General features: G+C 42.5%; 1 protein-coding gene across 1 annotated transcript in view; it reads right to left on the bottom strand.

Moving 5' to 3' along the window:
• LOC111229253 (CREB-binding protein-like) overlaps positions 1-19,766 on the bottom strand; it is a 43,122-nt gene that overhangs the window by 6,029 nt on the left and 17,327 nt on the right. The window contains exons 3-24 of the mRNA XM_022755504.1: positions 17,709-17,888; positions 16,265-16,532; positions 13,485-13,598; positions 11,856-12,131; positions 11,359-11,458; positions 11,068-11,205; positions 10,791-10,908; positions 10,453-10,624; positions 10,174-10,236; positions 9,696-9,817; positions 8,431-8,643; positions 7,751-8,053; positions 7,250-7,429; positions 6,448-6,619; positions 4,678-4,796; positions 4,313-4,552; positions 3,884-3,972; positions 2,850-2,930; positions 1,800-1,856; positions 936-1,013; positions 773-840; positions 142-292 (exon numbers count right to left, since the gene is read on the bottom strand). Of these exons, the coding sequence (XP_022611225.1) occupies positions 142-292; positions 773-840; positions 936-1,013; positions 1,800-1,856; positions 2,850-2,930; positions 3,884-3,972; positions 4,313-4,552; positions 4,678-4,796; positions 6,448-6,619; positions 7,250-7,429; positions 7,751-8,053; positions 8,431-8,643; positions 9,696-9,817; positions 10,174-10,236; positions 10,453-10,624; positions 10,791-10,908; positions 11,068-11,205; positions 11,359-11,458; positions 11,856-12,131; positions 13,485-13,598; positions 16,265-16,532; positions 17,709-17,888 (3,302 nt within the window). The remainder of the gene's footprint in view (positions 1-141; positions 293-772; positions 841-935; positions 1,014-1,799; positions 1,857-2,849; positions 2,931-3,883; positions 3,973-4,312; positions 4,553-4,677; positions 4,797-6,447; positions 6,620-7,249; positions 7,430-7,750; positions 8,054-8,430; positions 8,644-9,695; positions 9,818-10,173; positions 10,237-10,452; positions 10,625-10,790; positions 10,909-11,067; positions 11,206-11,358; positions 11,459-11,855; positions 12,132-13,484; positions 13,599-16,264; positions 16,533-17,708; positions 17,889-19,766) is intronic.

Below are 19,766 nucleotides of genomic sequence, written 5' to 3'. Positions count from 1 at the left end.
TTAACAAAACAAAGCATACATTCATTTTAAGTCTGTTTTTGGAGACTGTATTGGTCCTGAATGGAGAACTCTAGATCAAAATCTCATTTTAAACATCGTCACCCTGACCTCCCGTCTTCCTGCGGTCAGTGATGCTCTCACCTGGCTTTCATGCCTGGTTTAACATCCACCGTTTTGTCGGAGCTCGCCACCACTCGCACAAACACCTCCCCTGCCTCTGGGTGGTTCTGTCTCTTCAAGTATTTATTCACACGGTCCTCTATGTACATTCCCAATCGTGTCGACTGCAGCCCTACAGTGAGCAAACACAGGAGAAACATTTCATAACTGTCGGCTCTGTTGGCTTTCCAGGATGAAAGAAAAGAAAGGGTTATAACACATCTAACACAACCTGCAGTAGCCGTCAAGTTAAGCAAGAGGAAAGCAAGAGAACTGACGACTGTGACACTAGTGATTGTTTTATGTGAGACAACAAGAGCTCACATCTGTCAGCAACATGTGCCATAAAGGTCAGATTTGTTCTCCAGGGCCATAAACACCTGAGAAGACCAGTGAAACCACAAGGCTAAAAACAAAAACAACAACAAAGCCGTCACTGCAGGGAACCACTGACACAAAACATTACAGTGAAAGCTGGATCAAGAAGATTTAAGTGTACAAATATTACACTTGCAGCAATTAGTCAATTAATCGATTAGTCGACTGAGCAAAAAATAATCTGCAAATATTTGGATCCTTTTAGTCATTTTTAAGCAAAAAGAGGAGCACTAACTTTTTGCAGAGAACTTGTTTTCTTTCCGTGTTTTTGCACTCTTCTTCAAACAGTTGTCACAAATGAATCTGGAAAGAGAAAGAGAGGGAGAAGTCAAACTTATGTTACAGTTAGTACATAAAATATGCAAAAAAAAAAAAAAAAGTCAAGTTTGACATCTCACCCAGATGGCCAAATGACTTCGTAGTGTAAGACGCATATCTGGTGCATTTTTCGTCCACAATCTTTACATTCAACAAACCTGAAGAAAAAGAAAACAAATATATGAGACTTGACACATTTCCAGACAGAAAGTAGGCCGAATGTTCAAAATGCTAAATCTAGCAGTATTAAACAAAGGGCAACTGCACCATCCAGTGCACTGCTCTGACATGGGTGACTGAGAATTTTCATGCACATGAAGCACTAATGTAAAAACATAGTTCCAGCTCTCAAAACGCTACAAGTCATGTGTCCGATGGCCTTCGTTTGTATGAATGTTGATATCTCAACTGCTCAAACAGCAAGCAACACAAACATCTCCATTCAGGTTAATGTTCCTCCAGTCGTTACGCACTTGCAAGCCAGCCAATGCAAGTGCGCCTTTGTGGGAGGTTTAGTAAGTATTCTGCATCTTGTTTAACAATAAATCACAACGGCAATGAGAAAGGCAATCACTGCGTGTCAAAGTACTCAGGGCCTGTGCTCTCTGATGGAAAATCTCTCGTTGGACGCACAGAGTTTTGAGTTCCACTCAGTAGGTGGCGTTGCTGAGTTGCCCTGGGGCTCAACTGGAACCGAAGTGATTGATCAGAGAGCTCCAGAGAAAATATGCAGACTGTGCACCAAACGCACAAAAACAAAGCCAGATGTGGATGGCAGAAAATAACTTTTAAAGATGTGAACCGGAACACAAAAGTAGGAAACACAAGTAAAATGATTATTCAACACAAATGAAACTAACTTCTAGAAAGGAAGAACAGAAAGAATGTGCTTTCTGTTAGTGTTGTCCTCTCTTTAAAAGGGTGTGGGATTTGTGTCTACTTACGGTTCAGGGTCGAGGACATCATTCTTCTTCCGTTCAAACTGGTCTTTTGAGATCATCCTGAAGAGTTAGGGAAGAGACGGGAGGAAAAGAAAGGGGACAGTTAGTAGGAAATACCACACACATACACACACACTAACAGTTTTTCAGTTCTCAGCTCTGTGTGTTTCTCATTGCTGGCTGAGTCATGGTAACAATTTAAACACAATACTACAAAAAATGGCCTTGAAAGTCAACGTGTGGGCATGTGGACTGTTACTCAGTGCGGTTTCATAAATACTAAGCATCTAAAAACCGCTAATGCACTGTTTATGAAATATTGATGGAAGTCAATATTAAGTCACATTTTAGGTTAACACCATGCAAGCAACATGCAATAATGACATGTTTTCTAACAGCTGGAGGCATTGTCGATATCTTATTAGAAACTGTGAAGGACAAGCACTTTGTTCGATGCTGAGAGCGTAACAGTAAAGTTTCTTGGCTCAGGTTGTAAAATACAATGAGACATGAGGAACTAGAATTACTGCGTCACGGTTATATGCCTCCGCCAACCAGTCAAGTTGCAATTTACATCCACGTCTGTCCAGACTCATATAAGAAGGGAAGACTGAGGGAATTTAATAAAATGTGATAAAATGTATTTATTTGCATTTAGCATATGAGTTCTTGTGTTATGGCAAAAGTGTGTTGTGTGAGGTCACAGTGACCTTGACCTTTGACCACCAAAATCTAAATCAGTTCATCCATGAGTCCAAGTGAATGTTTGTGCCCAATATGAGGAAATTCCCTCAAGGCGTTACTGTGTTCACAGAAATGGGATGGATGAACCTGAAAGGTAATGCCTCCGGCCACAGATGTTGTTAAATATAGTTGCCTTCCTGAATCTGACCTGGTACTCTAATGAGTGAGGGGACATTTCCCTTTGCTGTTAAAAAAAAAATAATTAGAAAAGTTCCAGAAATAATAAAAACGGCAGAGGTCTCCTCACGCAATGTGTGTTGTTTTTTTTTTGTTTTTTGTAGTGGATATATCAATAGCCAGTTTACTTACGTTTGTGGCTGTGCAGGATCATCTCCTAACGTCACACTCTCCCCCTGGATCTCATTGAAGCACTTCTCACAGAAATGGTACCTGAAACAAAACACATTCAACATTCAACACTATAAACACAGCAGAACATTTAAATGCTCTTGTCCACTGAATTTCAATGTTTAGTATTCAGCTATTTGTTCATGTGTGTCCAAAACAACTATGCACAAAATAACACTTGTCTCTTATGTTTTATAATAGAGAGCGCAGAATCTCCGAGCTCCCATTGAGAGTGTAAATGGACTGCGCTGCAGGAGCCTCGTGCTGTCTGTCAAGCTGTGCTGTTTCACTACTGCTGCTGTGCTACTCTGCTCTCAAAGTGTCCAGTCAAAGTGTGAAAAAAGGGCTGCAAATACACAGTTTATACAGCAGGGGGTGCAAGGGAACATGGTGTAAATCGTTATCGGCTGGCTTTCAACTGAGAGGAAAAAGGCAATGATGGGCACTGCTGTTTGTGGCCTTCACCAAAGCGTTATATTTTCATCTGTCACACAAGAGAGGGCGGCCATCCTGAATTCACTCAGTCCCTTCATAGATGCAGAGAGAAAAAACAATAAACACTCTGCTTTGCTGTGTTCAGTGTCTGACGCTCTTTTGGGTCTTCAGAGTGTTTCCCTTTATGGGAATGGGATGCAATGCTAGAACCTAGCTGTTAATAAATGTTGTTGTGAGCAAAACCCATTTAGTCGTCTTATGCCGTGCCAGGACCAAGAGGCAGAGCCATTAAATCTGTAGCTGTGACAGTACTGCCTGGACCACAGTGGTCCCTCTAGAGCTACAGAGGGACAGATCCCAGGCTGCAGGGGGAGGGTAATACACTTCAAATGAATGCATTTATTGCCCATCAAAACCCTTAATAAGCAACTGTGCATGTGTGACATCTATGAGATGCTTCAGTGAGATCTTAATTCCTGCTAGTGCAACATTATAAACACACACACACACACACACACACACACACACACACACACACACACACACACACACACAGGTACCTGTTCTGGTAACTGTAGTAAGTGCCTCCAGTAGGTATGGTGCAGAGCTGCTTGCCATAGCAACAGAGGGTTTGAGGAGAAAACTCGTACTGTCGACACAAGTGAGAGGACAAAGGTGGTCAAAACATCTCAAACTTTTTCAACAAATCCTTCAAGATTAGGAAAATCAATAGGCCTGATTGGTGTGTACCAAAATATTCACAAACACATGGGGGAAAGTAAAACCTATGCTGGTACTACGAAGTCACACTGTTGTTGAGCGTTTTATCAAACTGAATCTAAGAATGAGAACAGAAGTTAAAATTGAATTTTTTGTAACTTGGCAGCCAACAGCTATTTATGACTGACAGAGAATCAATGCTTTTTCAGTCTTTCCTAAACCATTTACTGTCTCTTTAACTTCCCTGTAGTCTGCTCCCTCCATCTCACCTTCCTCCCGCAGCAATAGCCCAGGCCCTGCATGACAGGGTCGATCTCTGACTCAAACACTTCAGCCAGCTTGGAGCAGTACTTGTACACACGGGAAGTCTTGCGGTTGTAGAGCCAGGCGTTGTTGAACATCAGCCAGACATCGTCGACATATTGCCAGGGCTCTTGGTATTGCCCTGTGTCGAGCTTACGCTTTATTGTGGACAGATCTATCGGGTTCTTAACAATGTCAAAGTAGTCCTAGAGAGAGCAGGATGAATAAAGAGATCTTTGTGTTACTGACCAAAGAGCTAAAGTAGTGCAGCAGAATTAAATGCATCCATCAAAGTGAAACAGTAAGTGACAAATGCATATGTGCCACCTACCGGGATACCGAGAAGCATGGGGTCTACTGGCTGTCTGAAGGGCAGCGACTCGGGGTCCTGCCTGTAGAGAGACTCCAAGGTCGGCATCAGAGCCTGGCGCAACTCCTCTGGCTTAAAGACTGAAAAAAGAAGCAATGATAAGATGAGGAAAGTGTTACACTGGTGCTGACCAATAAATTGTATTTTCATCGTCAAAATGCAAAAGGCAATAAGCATCCTTCATCACACCGCCTGTTTCACAAGCTTTAATCATGTAGAAAAGCTACTTTTTCCAATGGTTCCCATTCACAGCAGTTCATTTCACACTAATGTTAAGCTAATAGCGAACTGTTATGAACAAGCTAAAAGGAAAGCTTTCTGTATGTAGACTGCAGCCTCATTTGGCACAATATAGCTACAGCCTGAGACAGCAGCCACCCCCTCTCTAGCAGCATTACCTGCAGCAGAGGGAGGAGGATGGAGGAGATGACTGACAGTGACTGATGTCTGTGTTCTTCATTCAGCTTCACTCAGTGCTTTCATGTCAGGAATATTATTTAGTTTACTGACATTTTACATTTGTCTCCAGAGATAGTCACGTACTGTGACTCTGCTGCTGTAAACATTATTGTTGCTGCTCTACAGACTCATTTTGTTTTATTCTAATCCTGTTCTAAATTTTGATTCTTTTTAAAAATCTTTTTAATAATAATAATAATGAGAACCAATGAGTATCAATAAAGAACCAAAAAAGCTGTACTGCACTGATGAGATAAAATAAATGTAACAACACTATATACCTGCACCCACTAAGTGAACCCACACAGTCTCACTGCTGCAACCTCAACAGAAGCCATCAAAAAATTTGGGGGGGGGAGACCCTGCATTCACACTCAGCATGCAAACACCTGACTTGTCAGATGGAGCCCTGGATGCATGGGATGTGGTGTCAATTTGATGGTGACTGCGAAGTTAGCTGGCATGATGGTGGAGGATGACACAGGAACTGTATATGTAGTCATATCGTCACCGCAATACTGAACAAGATTATCGCATTAGCGCAGATTTTCCTCATATCGTGCAGGCCCATGTTACAAAGAAAGAGACAAAACTTAAAATGTTTACTATACATTAAATATGAGGGGAACAAAGAAAAAAACAGATGGGGAAAAACTGCTACTGTGACTAACTTTTCCTGACTTAAACAGTAAGTACAAAATATTTGTCTCATTCCCAGTAACATAATTTTAGGACACGCCTTCACAAATACAGACTCAGTGAGAACTACCTGGTAGTCCAAAAAACAGTTGCATTTTGAGATCTATTATATCACCGGTTTCTAGTCATTAAACAACTGAAACAGTACAGTACGTCAAAGGATACCGTCTTACATAACTGTAATGTTTAGTCTGACTAACACCAACTGTGTGTTGCTATGAGCTGCGCCTGCCCTCTGGGAAGTCTGCAGTAATTCAGCAGTACTCACTCCACAACTGTGCAAGAGTTTTCATTGTTTCTAAATTTAACCCGCATTATTACTTGCTCTCAAATCAATCATTATTGAATTATTGTGTTAGGAAACTTTCAAGTGGGTATAATGATTTGTCGAAGATATTCTACTAGCAGCTGCACGGCCAGTTCATTAAAATGCTGATCAAAGACGGCTTGTTGACTAATAAACAAAGTAGTAAATCAGACTAGTAATGCTGTAATAACAAGTTTAACCGAAACTTAAAAGCAGTCATGACCGTCTCACAGTTGGTTTTATTCATCCCTTGGCTTCAGACTCACTTTTCCTCCGTGACTGAGAGGGGGATGAGGAGGTTGTGCTGTTGGCCCCGCCCTCTTCCTCTTCTTTGGGTTCTGTCTTCATTTCCGGCTTTTTCTCCTCCACCTCCATTGGCTCCGGCTTTTCCTCTGGCTCCTCCTTCTTCACCAACGTTGAAGCAGAGTCGTCCTCAGTCTATAGACAAACAGGCAAATGACTCATTATACAACTTTTATGTTTTAAACCTCACAGGGGTTTGATGACCGATAGCATTTGTTTCACAAACGTTCATCACTTTAATATGGAAAAGGTTAATTGTGTGTCTTTGTGTTTGTCTTTGTGTGTGCATCCCTGAAGCAGCTGCTTCGACTCCACCCTGCAAAATGCTTATCCTACTGCGGTAATGTCCACACAAGAAAAGATGGTTTGTTCCTCAATCAACAAGTCTCCTGATGTATTCAACTGTTTGGTGCTAATGGCTGCCAAAGAGAAATAAGCTCACTGGCTACTGACAGCGTGCAGTCAGGAGTATGTTTAAACATTAACAACATGAAAGACTTGAGATCTACAATATCAAACGTGTTACAGTGATTCAAAGGGAGTAACGGCAATCGGTAAGTACATGCATTTCTGATCAAACACATGAATGTATCATATAAAAATAAGATATTAAGGTGTTCAAGCTACATGAGCTTTATTTTATAAAAAAAAAAAACGCAGGCTGGATGAAACATTGGAAATGTTACATGCAATTGTTGCATGATGTGTGTGTGGTTGTCAAATTTCCAATTCTGACAACAGAGGGGGTTTGCAGCCCCAACCCACCTCCATCTTGGGCTCAGTTTTGCCGCCAGCGGCTTCAAACTCCTGTTGGTCGTGGTGCGTCTCTGCTTTGACCTCCTGGACAGGCAGGTCTGCTCCAACCTGCTGCGAGTGCAGGTCGGCGCTGGCGGCTGAGGCCGGCGTGGGCACTCGGTTCTCCAGACTGGCTCCTGGCTGAGACAGCTGAAACAGAGAGGGAGGGAGGGAGAGACAGAGAGACAAATATGAGCTATGTGCAACAGCTACACCCCTTTTTTGCATGCAGAACTGAAGCTATGACACAGATGAACACCTCCCATATTCATGTCATTGCTCCCTTAAGTTGAGAGATGTAACATTCCCATTGTGATGGATGCTACAAAGAATGGTGAAGATGCGGTTTTAAGACAGAGAGGTGGATGTGGATGGGACGGGTTGACACATGGCAGTCAGAGGGATGGGAGTTTGCATGGGAAGGGAGGGGGGGTTTCAGAGTGGAGGGCATGCGGAGGGTCTCAGTCTCACCGGCGTGGTAGGGGGCTGAGGCGGGGGCTGCGTCTGGGCTGCTGCGGGGAGCTCCGCCTGGGGTTGGGGCTGGGTGGGGCAGGGCGGGGTGGCACCCTGGGCTTGGGCGGGGCCAGGGAGAGTGGGGGTAGAGCTGCGGCTGGAGGGCTGGGGGTGCGGCAGGTTAGTGGCCCCCCCAGCCGTTGAGGCGGAGGAGGCAGCAGGCGGAGGCGTGGAGTGCAAAGGGGTTTGGGAGGAGGCTAGTTGAGGGCCCAGCGAGGGGCCAAGTGCATTCATGGGGAGGTTAGCGCTCTGCTGCTGCTGCTGGAGAGAAGGACACACACAAAGGGAAGGCCGACAAACAAACAAACAAACAAACAAACAAACGCACGCACACACACACACACACAAACGAGAAGCAGACAAACATACAGTCGAAATATCAAACATACAAACACAACACCACACATAATTTGGGGTTTAGAGGGCACCTTGTGATTGGTACAAGAACAATTTAAGAGCAATTAGTGTGTAGTATGATTGGTTAAAGTAGTTTGAGTTTAGTTCCGCAGCAGCTAGTTGGAATTGGCACTTTGTAGCATCTCTTACAGGGGTAATATTACCAAATACAACCAAACCAATCAGTGGTCCAACTTAAGCTCACTACAGCTACACACTCCTCGTCTTTCTTCGTGTCTCACCTGGGTGACAGCAGCTTGTGCCTGTGGCTGACCCATGCCAGGGCCCACGGAGACATTCATGGGGCCTGTTGCAGCAACTGCAGCAGATCCTGGAGGGAACTGAGTCTGAGCCAGAAATTGTCCCTGGCTCGCCGTCTGGCCCACCATGTTGCCACCGCCATGTCCAGCCATCATGCCCTGGGCCTGGGGCATCCTGGAGGGAGACATGCCCATCTACAAGGCAGGAAAACAAGTGTTACTATGACTATAGCAACAGAAATTCTTTGAGTATTTCTACTGACCAAACACCATCACAAAGATCTATAAATTACTGACATTCTGTCTGCACAACAATGCAGTTATGATGTATTATGAATATTTTCCATCTACAATAAGGCAGTATGTGTGTGTGTGTGATGGTGGATGGAGGGCTGCAACATCTGAATCATCTACATTCCCCTCTGCTTCACAGGCGATACTAGTGCTGAAATGTTTATATTCTTGTATTTGTTTATAGAAATGGAAGAAAGAGCTTTCACTTGAGTATTCTGCATATTTGTCCTCATCTAATTCAAGTCCTCAAGAAAAAGCTTGTAAATTGCTGAAATGTATGAAGCTTAAACCTTTGAAATGTGTTGATCCATTTGTTGACTAATGACAGGCCAAGACAAGATACAATAAGAGTATAAACAAAAGTATAAATCCTGAGTGATTCAAATGTTTTGTTTCATTTCATTCATGAAATGTGCATTTGCATACATGGTACATGGTATGCTAAGAGGTCACAAACAATATGAAAGTGCCTGTCAGAAACCAAATTAGAATTATTTTCAGTAAAATGAGGTTGATATTTAGTCATACTAGTAGGGCTTATGTTTACCCAGGACTGAAATTCAAATTGGCCTCTTCTTTAACAAGGAACATTATTTTCTACCAAAAGGTCAGTGCCTTTATCCCACACTTCACTACCCAAAAACCCTCCAGTGCCTAACTAGCACATTTTGGCTAAACGCGACGCTGTGCTGCAGCACAATGAAAAAATCCATTCAGCAGTAGTCTAAGCTTCTGCTAACAGCAGGGATTTTGCTTTTTTGTTATTTGTGTCCCTGGTGCAGAGACTCGTCCGTCTTAAAAATTCACCAAACACTCATGACCTGACCAGTTGACTACATTTTTAATAAGCCTGAGGTTCATTGAGCAGAGTTTGCTCATGTTACTAGTATGGGTCTGTGTGCGAGTGTGTACACTTGTGATTTGCATGCCCCTCTGTCCCCTGCCCTCCTCACCGCTGGGACGGAGCTCATGTTCATTTGCTGTGGGTGGTTCATGGGTGAGGCAGCTCGGGCTCCCATGGGTGCCTGCGATATCTGCGCGTTGGGCAGAGCCATGTGGTTGAACTGGTTGATTCCTGGAGAGAAGAGTGGGCCACAATATGAAACAATGGACATGCAGCTGTTCAACACAATGCCAAGATGGTGCTGAACGCCGATACATTTTTCAAGTTAAGTGCAATTTGAAGCTTAAGCTCGATGATAATATTAGACCGTTTTAGTTTAGCATCTCTCTTTTCATCTAAACCATCTCTTCTGTTCCTCTGTACTGGTTCATCTTGGTTTTCTACACCCTTATTCTTTTTCCTGTGCTACTTTCTCTTCGAGGTGTAAGCAGCTTACTTTTGCTCTGCATTATAACTGCCAGTTGTTTTATTTGACTCTCCCTAACTGAGCCTGAAATTACCATGTGTAACCTGCAACATTGACGTACCTTGTGAAACCTGCATTCGATTCATGATCTGATTTGGCATGTTGGGCAGAGGAACAGGTCCATCTATAAAGCAAAAACAAAATACAAGTTATATACATAAATAACAACCACATTACCAGCTGTAATGAAAAACTCTTAAGAACTTCTCATATGTATATAATTGGAAAAAAAAAAAAAAAAAAAAAGGCAATATGGATAAAATCTAAATACACAAACTCAACATCTTAACTCAAAAAAATGAAATTTTACCTGAAATTCTGTTATTATAACTGTACTTACTCTGTGGCCTTGAGCCCAAGGTGTTGGGCTGGGCGAGGCTAGGCTGCTGGGTCCCCTGGGCGGCCATTGGTGCCTGATTGATGATCTGCTTCTGTAGCCTTGAGCGCCTCTTCTCCTCTAGTTCCTTTTGGATTTTATAGATTTTCTCAGCCAGAAAGTGATAGTATTCATCCTGTAGGGAGGAAGCGGGAGTGATGGAAGGAGATAATAAAAATAAAAATAAAAATAATAAGCAAACTGTGTATTTTGTGGATATGCTAAAACGCTGTGTATACGGCTTTGATAAGGTGACCGAGTCAACCTCATGCCATTGTTGAGGACTTGTTCAGAAGACCTACCCGGCTGTTAGCTGACTCGTACATGTCTCCCTCCACCTTTCTGGCGTAGGCCACCAGGTTCTCCATTCGTCTGTCCTTTAAAGCTGCCGGGTCAGGGGTAGGGAATATGGCTTGTACTCTGTCACAGAAGAACATAATTTGGAGCAGTGAATAAGTCTTCCAATTTCTACTACAGTTAATTCTGGCATTGAAAAAAAAGGCAAGAGGGGGTAAGTAACAAGTCGGGACACTAACAAGCAATCTCCAACTGTTACATCCAGCAGGAGTATGTACTTACAGTTTGTGTACGAGGTGATTGCGCAGGTCCTGAGTGACGTGCTCGTGCCAGGCTTTCCTGGTGCCTGTGGCAGAGATGGGTGCTGCTGTGGGTAGGTTGCCCATTGATCCCACAGTTGACCCGTCTGACAGCAGCTGACTGAAGGTGCAACAGGAGGAACAAAGAAGGTGAAATATCACATACAGTTTCCATTATCTGTGTTTTTAAATATAATGTGAAATTGTGCACTAAATTCATAACAAAAATGTCAGATCAGTGGTTGTAAGCCAGTGCTTATTGGCAGGGACTGACTTGTTAGTGTTGAGTGTGTTGGGAAGGGAGTCTGTGTGCAGGTTTGTCTGTTCTGAAGTGGTCACACCCATTGCCGCACCTCCAAGAGCCATCTGGTTACCTGTAAATACAGAACACAGTGAGCAAACAGCACAGCCCGATTTCAAAATCAGGCTCAGTACATATATTATGGCTTTGGATGGCCGCCACGTCATAACTGAAGTGCACTCTACACAGCAAAAAAAATTTAAAAAAAACAGTTTACAGTCTGGACATACAGCAGGCCGGGGTCCAAAAGCCTGAGACCACTTACCCACTCACTTGAAGGGGAAACTGGTCTCAGACTTCTCCAATTTTTCTTTTTAATAATTCAAACCCAATTAGGATCCTTGTAGTGCTGTGCATTTGTAAGTCCATCAATACGTACAGACACAAATTTAACAGTGGATATGAGGTTGGAAGGCTGGTAACAGTGCTTGTAGAAAATCTAAGAATTAAATCAGCTTGTCTGGCTTTACCAAGTGCATTGATGGGTCTCATCTGCTGCGAAAGCTGTTGTTGTTGCTGGGCCTGTGCGTTCTGTGCTCCTGCTGTCTGTCCTGGGCCCGGGGCCTGCTGGGCCTGGGCCTGCCCAGTGGCCTGGCTGCTGTAAGGCAGCCCAAGCGCCGCGTAGGCTCTCTGCATGGAGCTGGGGTCTATGGGGGCTGAGGTATTGATGGTGGGAGCACTGGGCTGGCCCACACCAACTGAAGACATGGGGTTTTGGAGGCCCGTATTGGGAGAGCTCAGCATGGCTGGGGAGAGAGACAGATCCGTCAGTCTAAAACACTCATATACAATCATACTGACTACACTGTTAGCAGCTTGCGGTGTTGACCATGTTGGTTATTCTTTCGCTGTACCAGCTAGAGTATATAAACAATATGCAAATGTTAATGCTGTGTGCCAAGCCCAATAAATATGAAAAGAATCAGGTTTGGTGAAGACATGGCAAAGATGTAGACTCGTTTCAACAGGTAATACCAAATACACACACATTTGGACACTTTGACCTCTGGCAAGATGAAGTCATAACATGGCAGCATTATACAGTGAGAACATTAATGTAAGGCTAAACGCTTTAAAATGCAGTGAACTGAATAAATGAATAAATCCCTTCAGGGGACAGAGCATTAGCATATTTTTCTGGGTTCAGGCTTTGGTTGGACTAAAAAAGCACTCAGTTTGTGCAAAGACAAAAATCGGAGGAGGCAGAACAAAGTAATGCTGCGCTCTGTTTGCGTTGGCAGTAGAGACACAAGCCCCGGCATCATGTTCTTTAACATGCAAGCCAAACAGGGACAGACTAACACTGGAATGCTCTAAGTGATGAAAGATGCTGAGCAGAGTAGTGAAGTAAAGAAAAAAAAACAGAACAGAACAAAAATGGGAGACAAAGGTTAAAGTAACTAATATAAATAACCCAGCAACCAATATAAGTTATCCAGAGACGTCTCAAAAGAGATGGAAGGGCATAAAACAAAACAGACCATGAGCCCATGACAACAGTCACATGGAGAGAGCGGAAAAACAAAACAGAAAGAAGAGAAGTTTTAGTATGAGGCAGACGGTGTCAAACTCGGCTCTGTTCTAGTGGGGAGTAGCGGTAAACAGCCCAACAGCCAGTGGATCAGCAGGACTTCTCAAGCACACGCTCTCCATTTCCTCTCTCTCTCTTTCACTCTTTCCATCACACTCCTATCCCTCCTGTGTGTCAGATTACAAGCCCAGCAGGACCACGCTCTTACTCATTGAGTGCTTTTAGTCATTGTGGAGGAGCACAAGCCTAGAAATAAATTGCTTGACTGGCCTGAATGGCAAAACATAAACACATTCTACACACAAACATCTTTGACTGGCTTCAGGAAAGGTCTAATTCTTTCTAAAGCCGTCACTACGGACGATTAGAGCTCAGTATACCAACATAATACCCTGTCACGACCGAGGTAAAGATCGAGGCCTTTGTAAAACTAATCCATGTCTAGATGTCCTGCTTATTCAACACAGTCAATGGAGGTAATTCAGCCTTGTGCTTGGTGTGTGGTTAAAGGTGAACAACTAGACAATCGTTAAGTGACAGTGGGCCAGAGCCTGCTGCTCATACTTACGCTGCTGGGTGCGCTTGTCGCTGGCGTTCTTCAGCGGCAGGCAGACAGGACAATCGTGTCGTGTGCAATTTTTCCAGTGGGAGATGATCTGTCTGGACGACGCACAGTGAGCCACTGCAGAGAAAAACAGGCAGAGAGAGAGGCAAAGTGAGCGACGAGGTATAAAACCTTTATGCTGACAATTTTCCGGACTCAGTCACCAACGAGTAACAAAAGGGATGGACAGCATCACCTGAAATCAATGTCATGGTTATTACATTTAACCCAGTAAAGATCCATATTGTGTTTACTGAAGCACTAGTGTGCCCACATGACCAATTGATGCATTTTGTTTCTGTCCAAGCTCTTCATCTGTGTTGTCTTCAAGTGCTGCTCCATAAACAATTACTACAGGCTTCAGGCTTCAAGGGCTATGCACAAATAAACAAAATTAAATCTTATTATCTTTGTAAGAATGCCAGTACTACTAGCAAAGACTCATACATAGCAGTGCTATCATGTTGGTGGCTGTCTGTGACTCAGTGTGCAGTCAAAGAAAAGGCCTCAGATTTAGGTCCAAAGCCCAACCAAGCAGTCCAGAGACTCCAGGATCCCTCAGGTGAACATGAACTAAGCCAACAGACATCAGATAACCCTTAAATCGTAGAGATGATAACTACGTGTTAGGAAACAAAATCTCTCACCCTTGTTATTTCAGTGGCAGTGAAAAGCAGAGATCCTGAGCAAGAGGAAATGAGCTGGCATGCAGGGAGCAGAGACACAGACTCCTTTACACTTAACACACCCTAGCTTCTGAATAAGTTTGGCTTGAAATTTAACTTGAGTGTTCAAGTCCAAGGACAGTGCAAACACACTGGACTCAAAGTTAAATTAGAGTAACTTTTTTTTTTTTTTTTTTACATCACAGCAATGTTAAAGGGTGAAACGGGAAGGAGAGAAGCTGAGGATTCAAGAGCAGGCAGAAACAGAGAATGTCGCTAATCTCGATAAAGAAATTGGTGGTGGGAGGAGTAGCAGACAGAGATGCAAGGGCAAGCAGGCAAGCCAGTGGGAGGGGAGAACTGTGTTTTTTGATTGGATGGAAATCCCCCTGTTTGAGTCTGAATTAGGCAGAGACACATGGTGAGACCAACAAGGAGTGAAGGGAAACATATGCCTTGCCGGGATAGTGACCTCCCCATGGAGACCGAGGATGGATGTAAGCAAGAGATAATAGAAAGTAAGGCTGCACAATTCATAGGACATAACTGAATATGACTAAAGTAAAATGTCTTTAATGTTCATGTGTTATTTTTATTGATGTGTGGTGAAGCTTAAGACACTTCAGATTGTAGTGAAGTATTTATGATCAAATTAATTAAGCAGATATTTGGAAACACTTTTCTAAGATGGTGACAAAAAGAAACTTTTCCCAAAAGTAGCAAAGCACAAATACAGTAGCCATTATCATGTACACTGTCTACTCTAAGAGTATGACATAAATAAAAAACCTATCTAGCCGTGGTTACTAAGAAATGTTCGCCCTAAAAAGGTGAACGTGAGATTATTTATTCCTGAAACAAAGCTCCTGATCATTGTGCAAAATAACTTTATCACTGTGCAGCTTTATCAAGAACCTGTTTTTTCCCCTGAAAAGTAAAAATTCAGCCGCTAAACCGTCTTTCCTACTTGACTTAAGATATCAACATTTAATGTTAACTGCCCACTCTCAACACCCACTGCGCACCTGATTGCTCCATTCAGTGAATCCCCATCTATGCTGATGCAATTTTCAATGTACTTTTGTGACTTTTTTTGTTTTGTGAGTTTTCCATTGCTTGCTTTTTTACATCATGTGGTAGGTGTTATTTCTGCCTACAGTTTTCTGTGTAAGGTAGGTATAAAATCCACCCAGACTGTAGCTAAGAAAAAGTTAAATGAAGTATGTGATTAATACATTTTAAGACATTTTTCAATTTTGTGGTCACAATTCTAACTTGATGTTTGATATAGTGCTTTAAATGTACTGTATATAGACACACTGCACAGCTTTGCTTTGCTCATAATAAAACAATTTTTAAATTATGAACAGTAAAGTTGTCTGTACAACAGATATTTTTTAAGCAAACCAAGATGGTAACAAAGGTTTTATAAAGGCACAAAGCATGTTCCCCAGAAAATTGTTCATTCTGTGAACTGGTTTGCACCCACACCCTTAACTAAGGACCTTGGCTAGAGACTGGGAGCAATACGTGCTCTGACTGATCTGTGAGTAGAGTTACACAAGGAGAAGTGGTCAGGAGTTGTTTAGCAGTACGGGTGCATGCATGTCACTAAGGTTAATTTGTTTCATAACAGTCGAATTAGTTTGTTGTATTTCTGCTTATAGGAGGCACAAGTAGGCAACAACACCGGCAAACTTTCATACAAGACACCTTTGGGGAACTGGATTTTGTAAATTATTTTCACCTGTCTGCTGCAACCAACTCATAGCAGCAACATTTAAAATCAGTAGCTTGCATACTCTGCTCTATTTGCATATTAAATATTAATTCAAAAAATCCAGGTGTACAACCTATGCAGCATCCCAAAATGTTGTCATTTAAATGTCACTGTTTGAGGCTTGAGTGTATATTTTACTTGTCAAGACTGACATAAAAGAATGGAGTTTATTGTGTCCTGACCCTTTCATAAGGCGACCACACAACAGCAAAGGGGATTTCGTTACTACAACACCTAGATCATCTATCTGTCCATCTATTTGATTTCACTGTCTATTTGTTTCAAATACTCCAACTCACCCTGGCAGGACTTGCCGGCCTGGCAGTGGGTCATGTGGTTGAGGACGTTCTTCATGGTGCGGCAGTGAGGCAAGGCGCAGGCCCTCACCTCCCCATTGGCCTGCTCCCGCCGCTGGCACTTGTGTGCGTGAAGCAGCAGGACCAGCTGCTGCTGGATCAGCTTGCGCTTCTCTGGGTCGGCTGTGGGGCCTGCCGAAGGCACTGCCACACCTCCGCTGCCGGCCAGTGGAAGCATTGCCGCCTGCTGCTGAGGCTGCTGCTGGAGCTGCTGCATGGTTGACAAAGAAAAGGGCAGACACAAAATTGTAATGGGTTAAAATAATGCTGTCAATCTCTTTTTGCTTGTGGTGCTGTGTTGACAATTCTTGTCAGTCACTTAAGGTGAGGTGATTCTCCATATGTAGTTATGAGACTTTGGGGGGATTTCAACTGGTTTGTATTATATCACCACTTGCTGGTTACAGCTTCTAAAATGTGAAGGTTTTCCTTTCCTCCATTTTATTTAAATGTACATGAATCTCTCTAATTAATTTGACTGTTGATCAGACAAAACACGAAACCTGACGAAAGAATTGATTATTTTCATATCCAAGAACTTATTAGAAAAATGATTAACAAAGTAGTAAAGTACAAAACAAACGTGTTTCTTACTGAATAGTCCAAAAAAAAAAAAAACTAAATGGATGAATGGCAGAAGAGTAAACAATTTCACCAATGCAAAAGAAAAAATTTCATGATGCATCAACCCACTTGCTCATTTTCCCCACATGCCATTACCAATGTGTTTAATACATTTTTATAATCTAATCTCAAGTGAGACATGAGATATGCCTGTTCAAAGTCTAAACACTTTTTCTTAACATTAGGTGGCAAATCAGCCACTGTATTTGTTCAACCGCCTTTATGGTTCCACCTCTATTATTATATGAAGTTCTTGGCGACTGCCCAATCTTTCAACAAAGTTATATCTAATAGAGCAGATTAGTCATCTGATTATAGAGTCTGTCGACTTGCAATTATCATGAATCAATGCACATCAATCAAAGCAAGATTTAAAACAATCCAAAGTGCTGCAACCACTGAATGAAAATTGTAAAATGGCAACAGAATTTAACTTTCTACAGTTATAAACTGTAGACTATGATCAATACTGAAACACGACAATAGCAGTTTAAGATGCGGACACAAATTTGGAAATCATCAAGACACGTAAATGTGATTAGTGACAGTTGCAATATATATCAAAATGATATACAGAAATTAATTTATTTTGTCACTAATAAACTTTGTAGCTAAAAAAAAACCCCTAATACTCAAATAGTGCTATACATGTACTGTCCATGAGTGTATTTCTATATCAAAGGAAATTATGCATCTAAAACATAAAGCACCGTTGTGTTATAATCTGTATGGTAATGTCTGATTATGTGTAACAAGCACTAACCATGTTTGGCACGCTAGTGACAGCGGCCCCTTTGAGCTCACTGGGGAAGGGTGGCAGACTGTTGGCAAGGGCAGCCTTGTTCTGGAGTTGCTGCTGAGGGTTTAGCTGCTGGCCCGGCCCTGTGGCACCCTGGCCATAGGGCTGAGCCCCAAACGGACCCCCGTTGCTACCCAGGCCCATCTGAAAAAACAGATAAATTGAAAGAAAAGTTAATGTAATAATGTAGCAGTATTAGCTTTGTAGACAGACAGGACATGGGGTTAGGGAGTTCATTTTCAATTTTTTTCCTGACTGACACTCAATGCTTGTTAACCGACCATTAACCGACGAGATTGAAATGTAATATTCAAAATAGACAAGTGTCTGTAACCCATTAAAACAATGTCAAGACACAGGGGTTGAAGCAGAGTGTCTAAGCAGAGTGAGACAGTAGAGCACACACAGGAAAGAAGCCCCTCCTGGCAGATCATCCCACAAGGCGATGGTCATTCTAACCTTATTGTTGCTGAAGAAGTGACGACCCGCAGTAACATATAAAAGCTCTGTTATAAATTGATAAGGTTATAAAAGAAATCAGTTCTACACGTGACCAGTGGGAGATGTGCTTCTGGTGTGAACAGCCAGCCTCCTGCTTGTACAACACAGAGTTGGTCTGGCATTAAACCTCCAAATAAAATACACAGCCCAGGCCTACTCAAGTCCTCAGCACAGCAGACAGCTTGTCTACTGGTTTTTATTCAGACATAGCAACATGTCAAAATGCTGTGGGTTTAGTCTGGTGCACAGTCTGTTAACTGTTAGACCCGTGGCCGAGAGGTACTGATGTCCCAGGTTATTTCAACCATTTAACTGGTAGTATTAATTGGTCAGAACTCTTATTATCTGTTGATGGTTAAGCGGTTAAGTTCCAAGTATTGATTTGATGTGATTAAATGTTTATCTGGGTGATTATAAGTCACTTTCCCCACCAATGATGTGGCGCCATTAACTAAACTGTTTCCATAAACAAGGACTGTTCCTGAACAGCAAACAGGCACAGTTTACTATGTTTTTCAAGTCCAGATGTTAGATGGATTTTGATTTCCTTGAGGCTTCTCATTCACCTACATCTGTCAAAACAGCACCAACATGCCAACACAAGTTCTGCCTCCATTTCAATGCCAATTTGTCATTACAAGACCCTCTCTGCCAACGCAGGCACCAACATAGCTGTGCCAGGCTGACTGTGCTGGTTTGGTCTAAACCAGCCCAATGATGCTCTGGCACCATAACAACTCAGCATGACACCAGCTATTGGCAGGAAGGATTTGTCCACTCCTCAACTACAGAAACATTTCCAACCTTTCCTGCTCCTACACCTCCTCCCCTCTATTCTGCTACTAGACTGTTTGCAACCACTGGATCCACCAGAGACAACACTGATAAAAAAATTTCTAACACTGCAGCAAGTAGCTAAGGGAGCCGCCAGATAAATGCTGTTCTATTTTGGCATGTTTCTTCAATTAGCCACTCTGACAGGTAATTAAGCACAACTTGGCAGTCATATTCTCAAGATCCTGTTGGGTTTTTAGAACAAATTAAGTTTTCAGCTAATTAAGGCCCATAAATGAACTTTCGGCACTCAAGGGTCTCCCCACAGTAAGAAAATGTATATCAGGAGACTATGGCAATTTCATTCTACTGCTGAGTGATTTTCAATGAAAGTGTGCTGTGATGATATGATCATATTGTATTATCTCTTACAAAATTCTTTTGACCCAATTTGTGACTTGGAAGCAAACTGCACAGTTTTATCACATAGTTTATTGCACTGAACATCAATTTATTTTATGTGACTTTTAATACATTTGTTACATAAATATCAATATTGTAAAATATTGTTACTAATATCATGACAGTGATTCCAACCATACTGTCCTGTTAGACAATAAAAATGTATCAAGTGCCAGAGATCCCCCCCCCCCCCCCCATACTTTTGGCTGAGGCGGCTCTCCCTTTACCATCTATTGTTGTGTTCAGATATTGCTGCCCATGTTTCACATCAATTAGCAAAACATG

The sequence above is a fragment of the Seriola dumerili genome, unplaced genomic scaffold (assembly GCF_002260705.1).
Source record: "Seriola dumerili isolate Sdu_G_001 unplaced genomic scaffold, Sdu_1.0 BDQW01000230.1, whole genome shotgun sequence".
Classification (NCBI taxonomy): Eukaryota; Metazoa; Chordata; class Actinopteri; order Carangiformes; family Carangidae; genus Seriola; species Seriola dumerili.
Note: the sequence above shows the minus strand (reverse complement) of the source record. Positions and strands in the feature narration are given on the sequence as shown.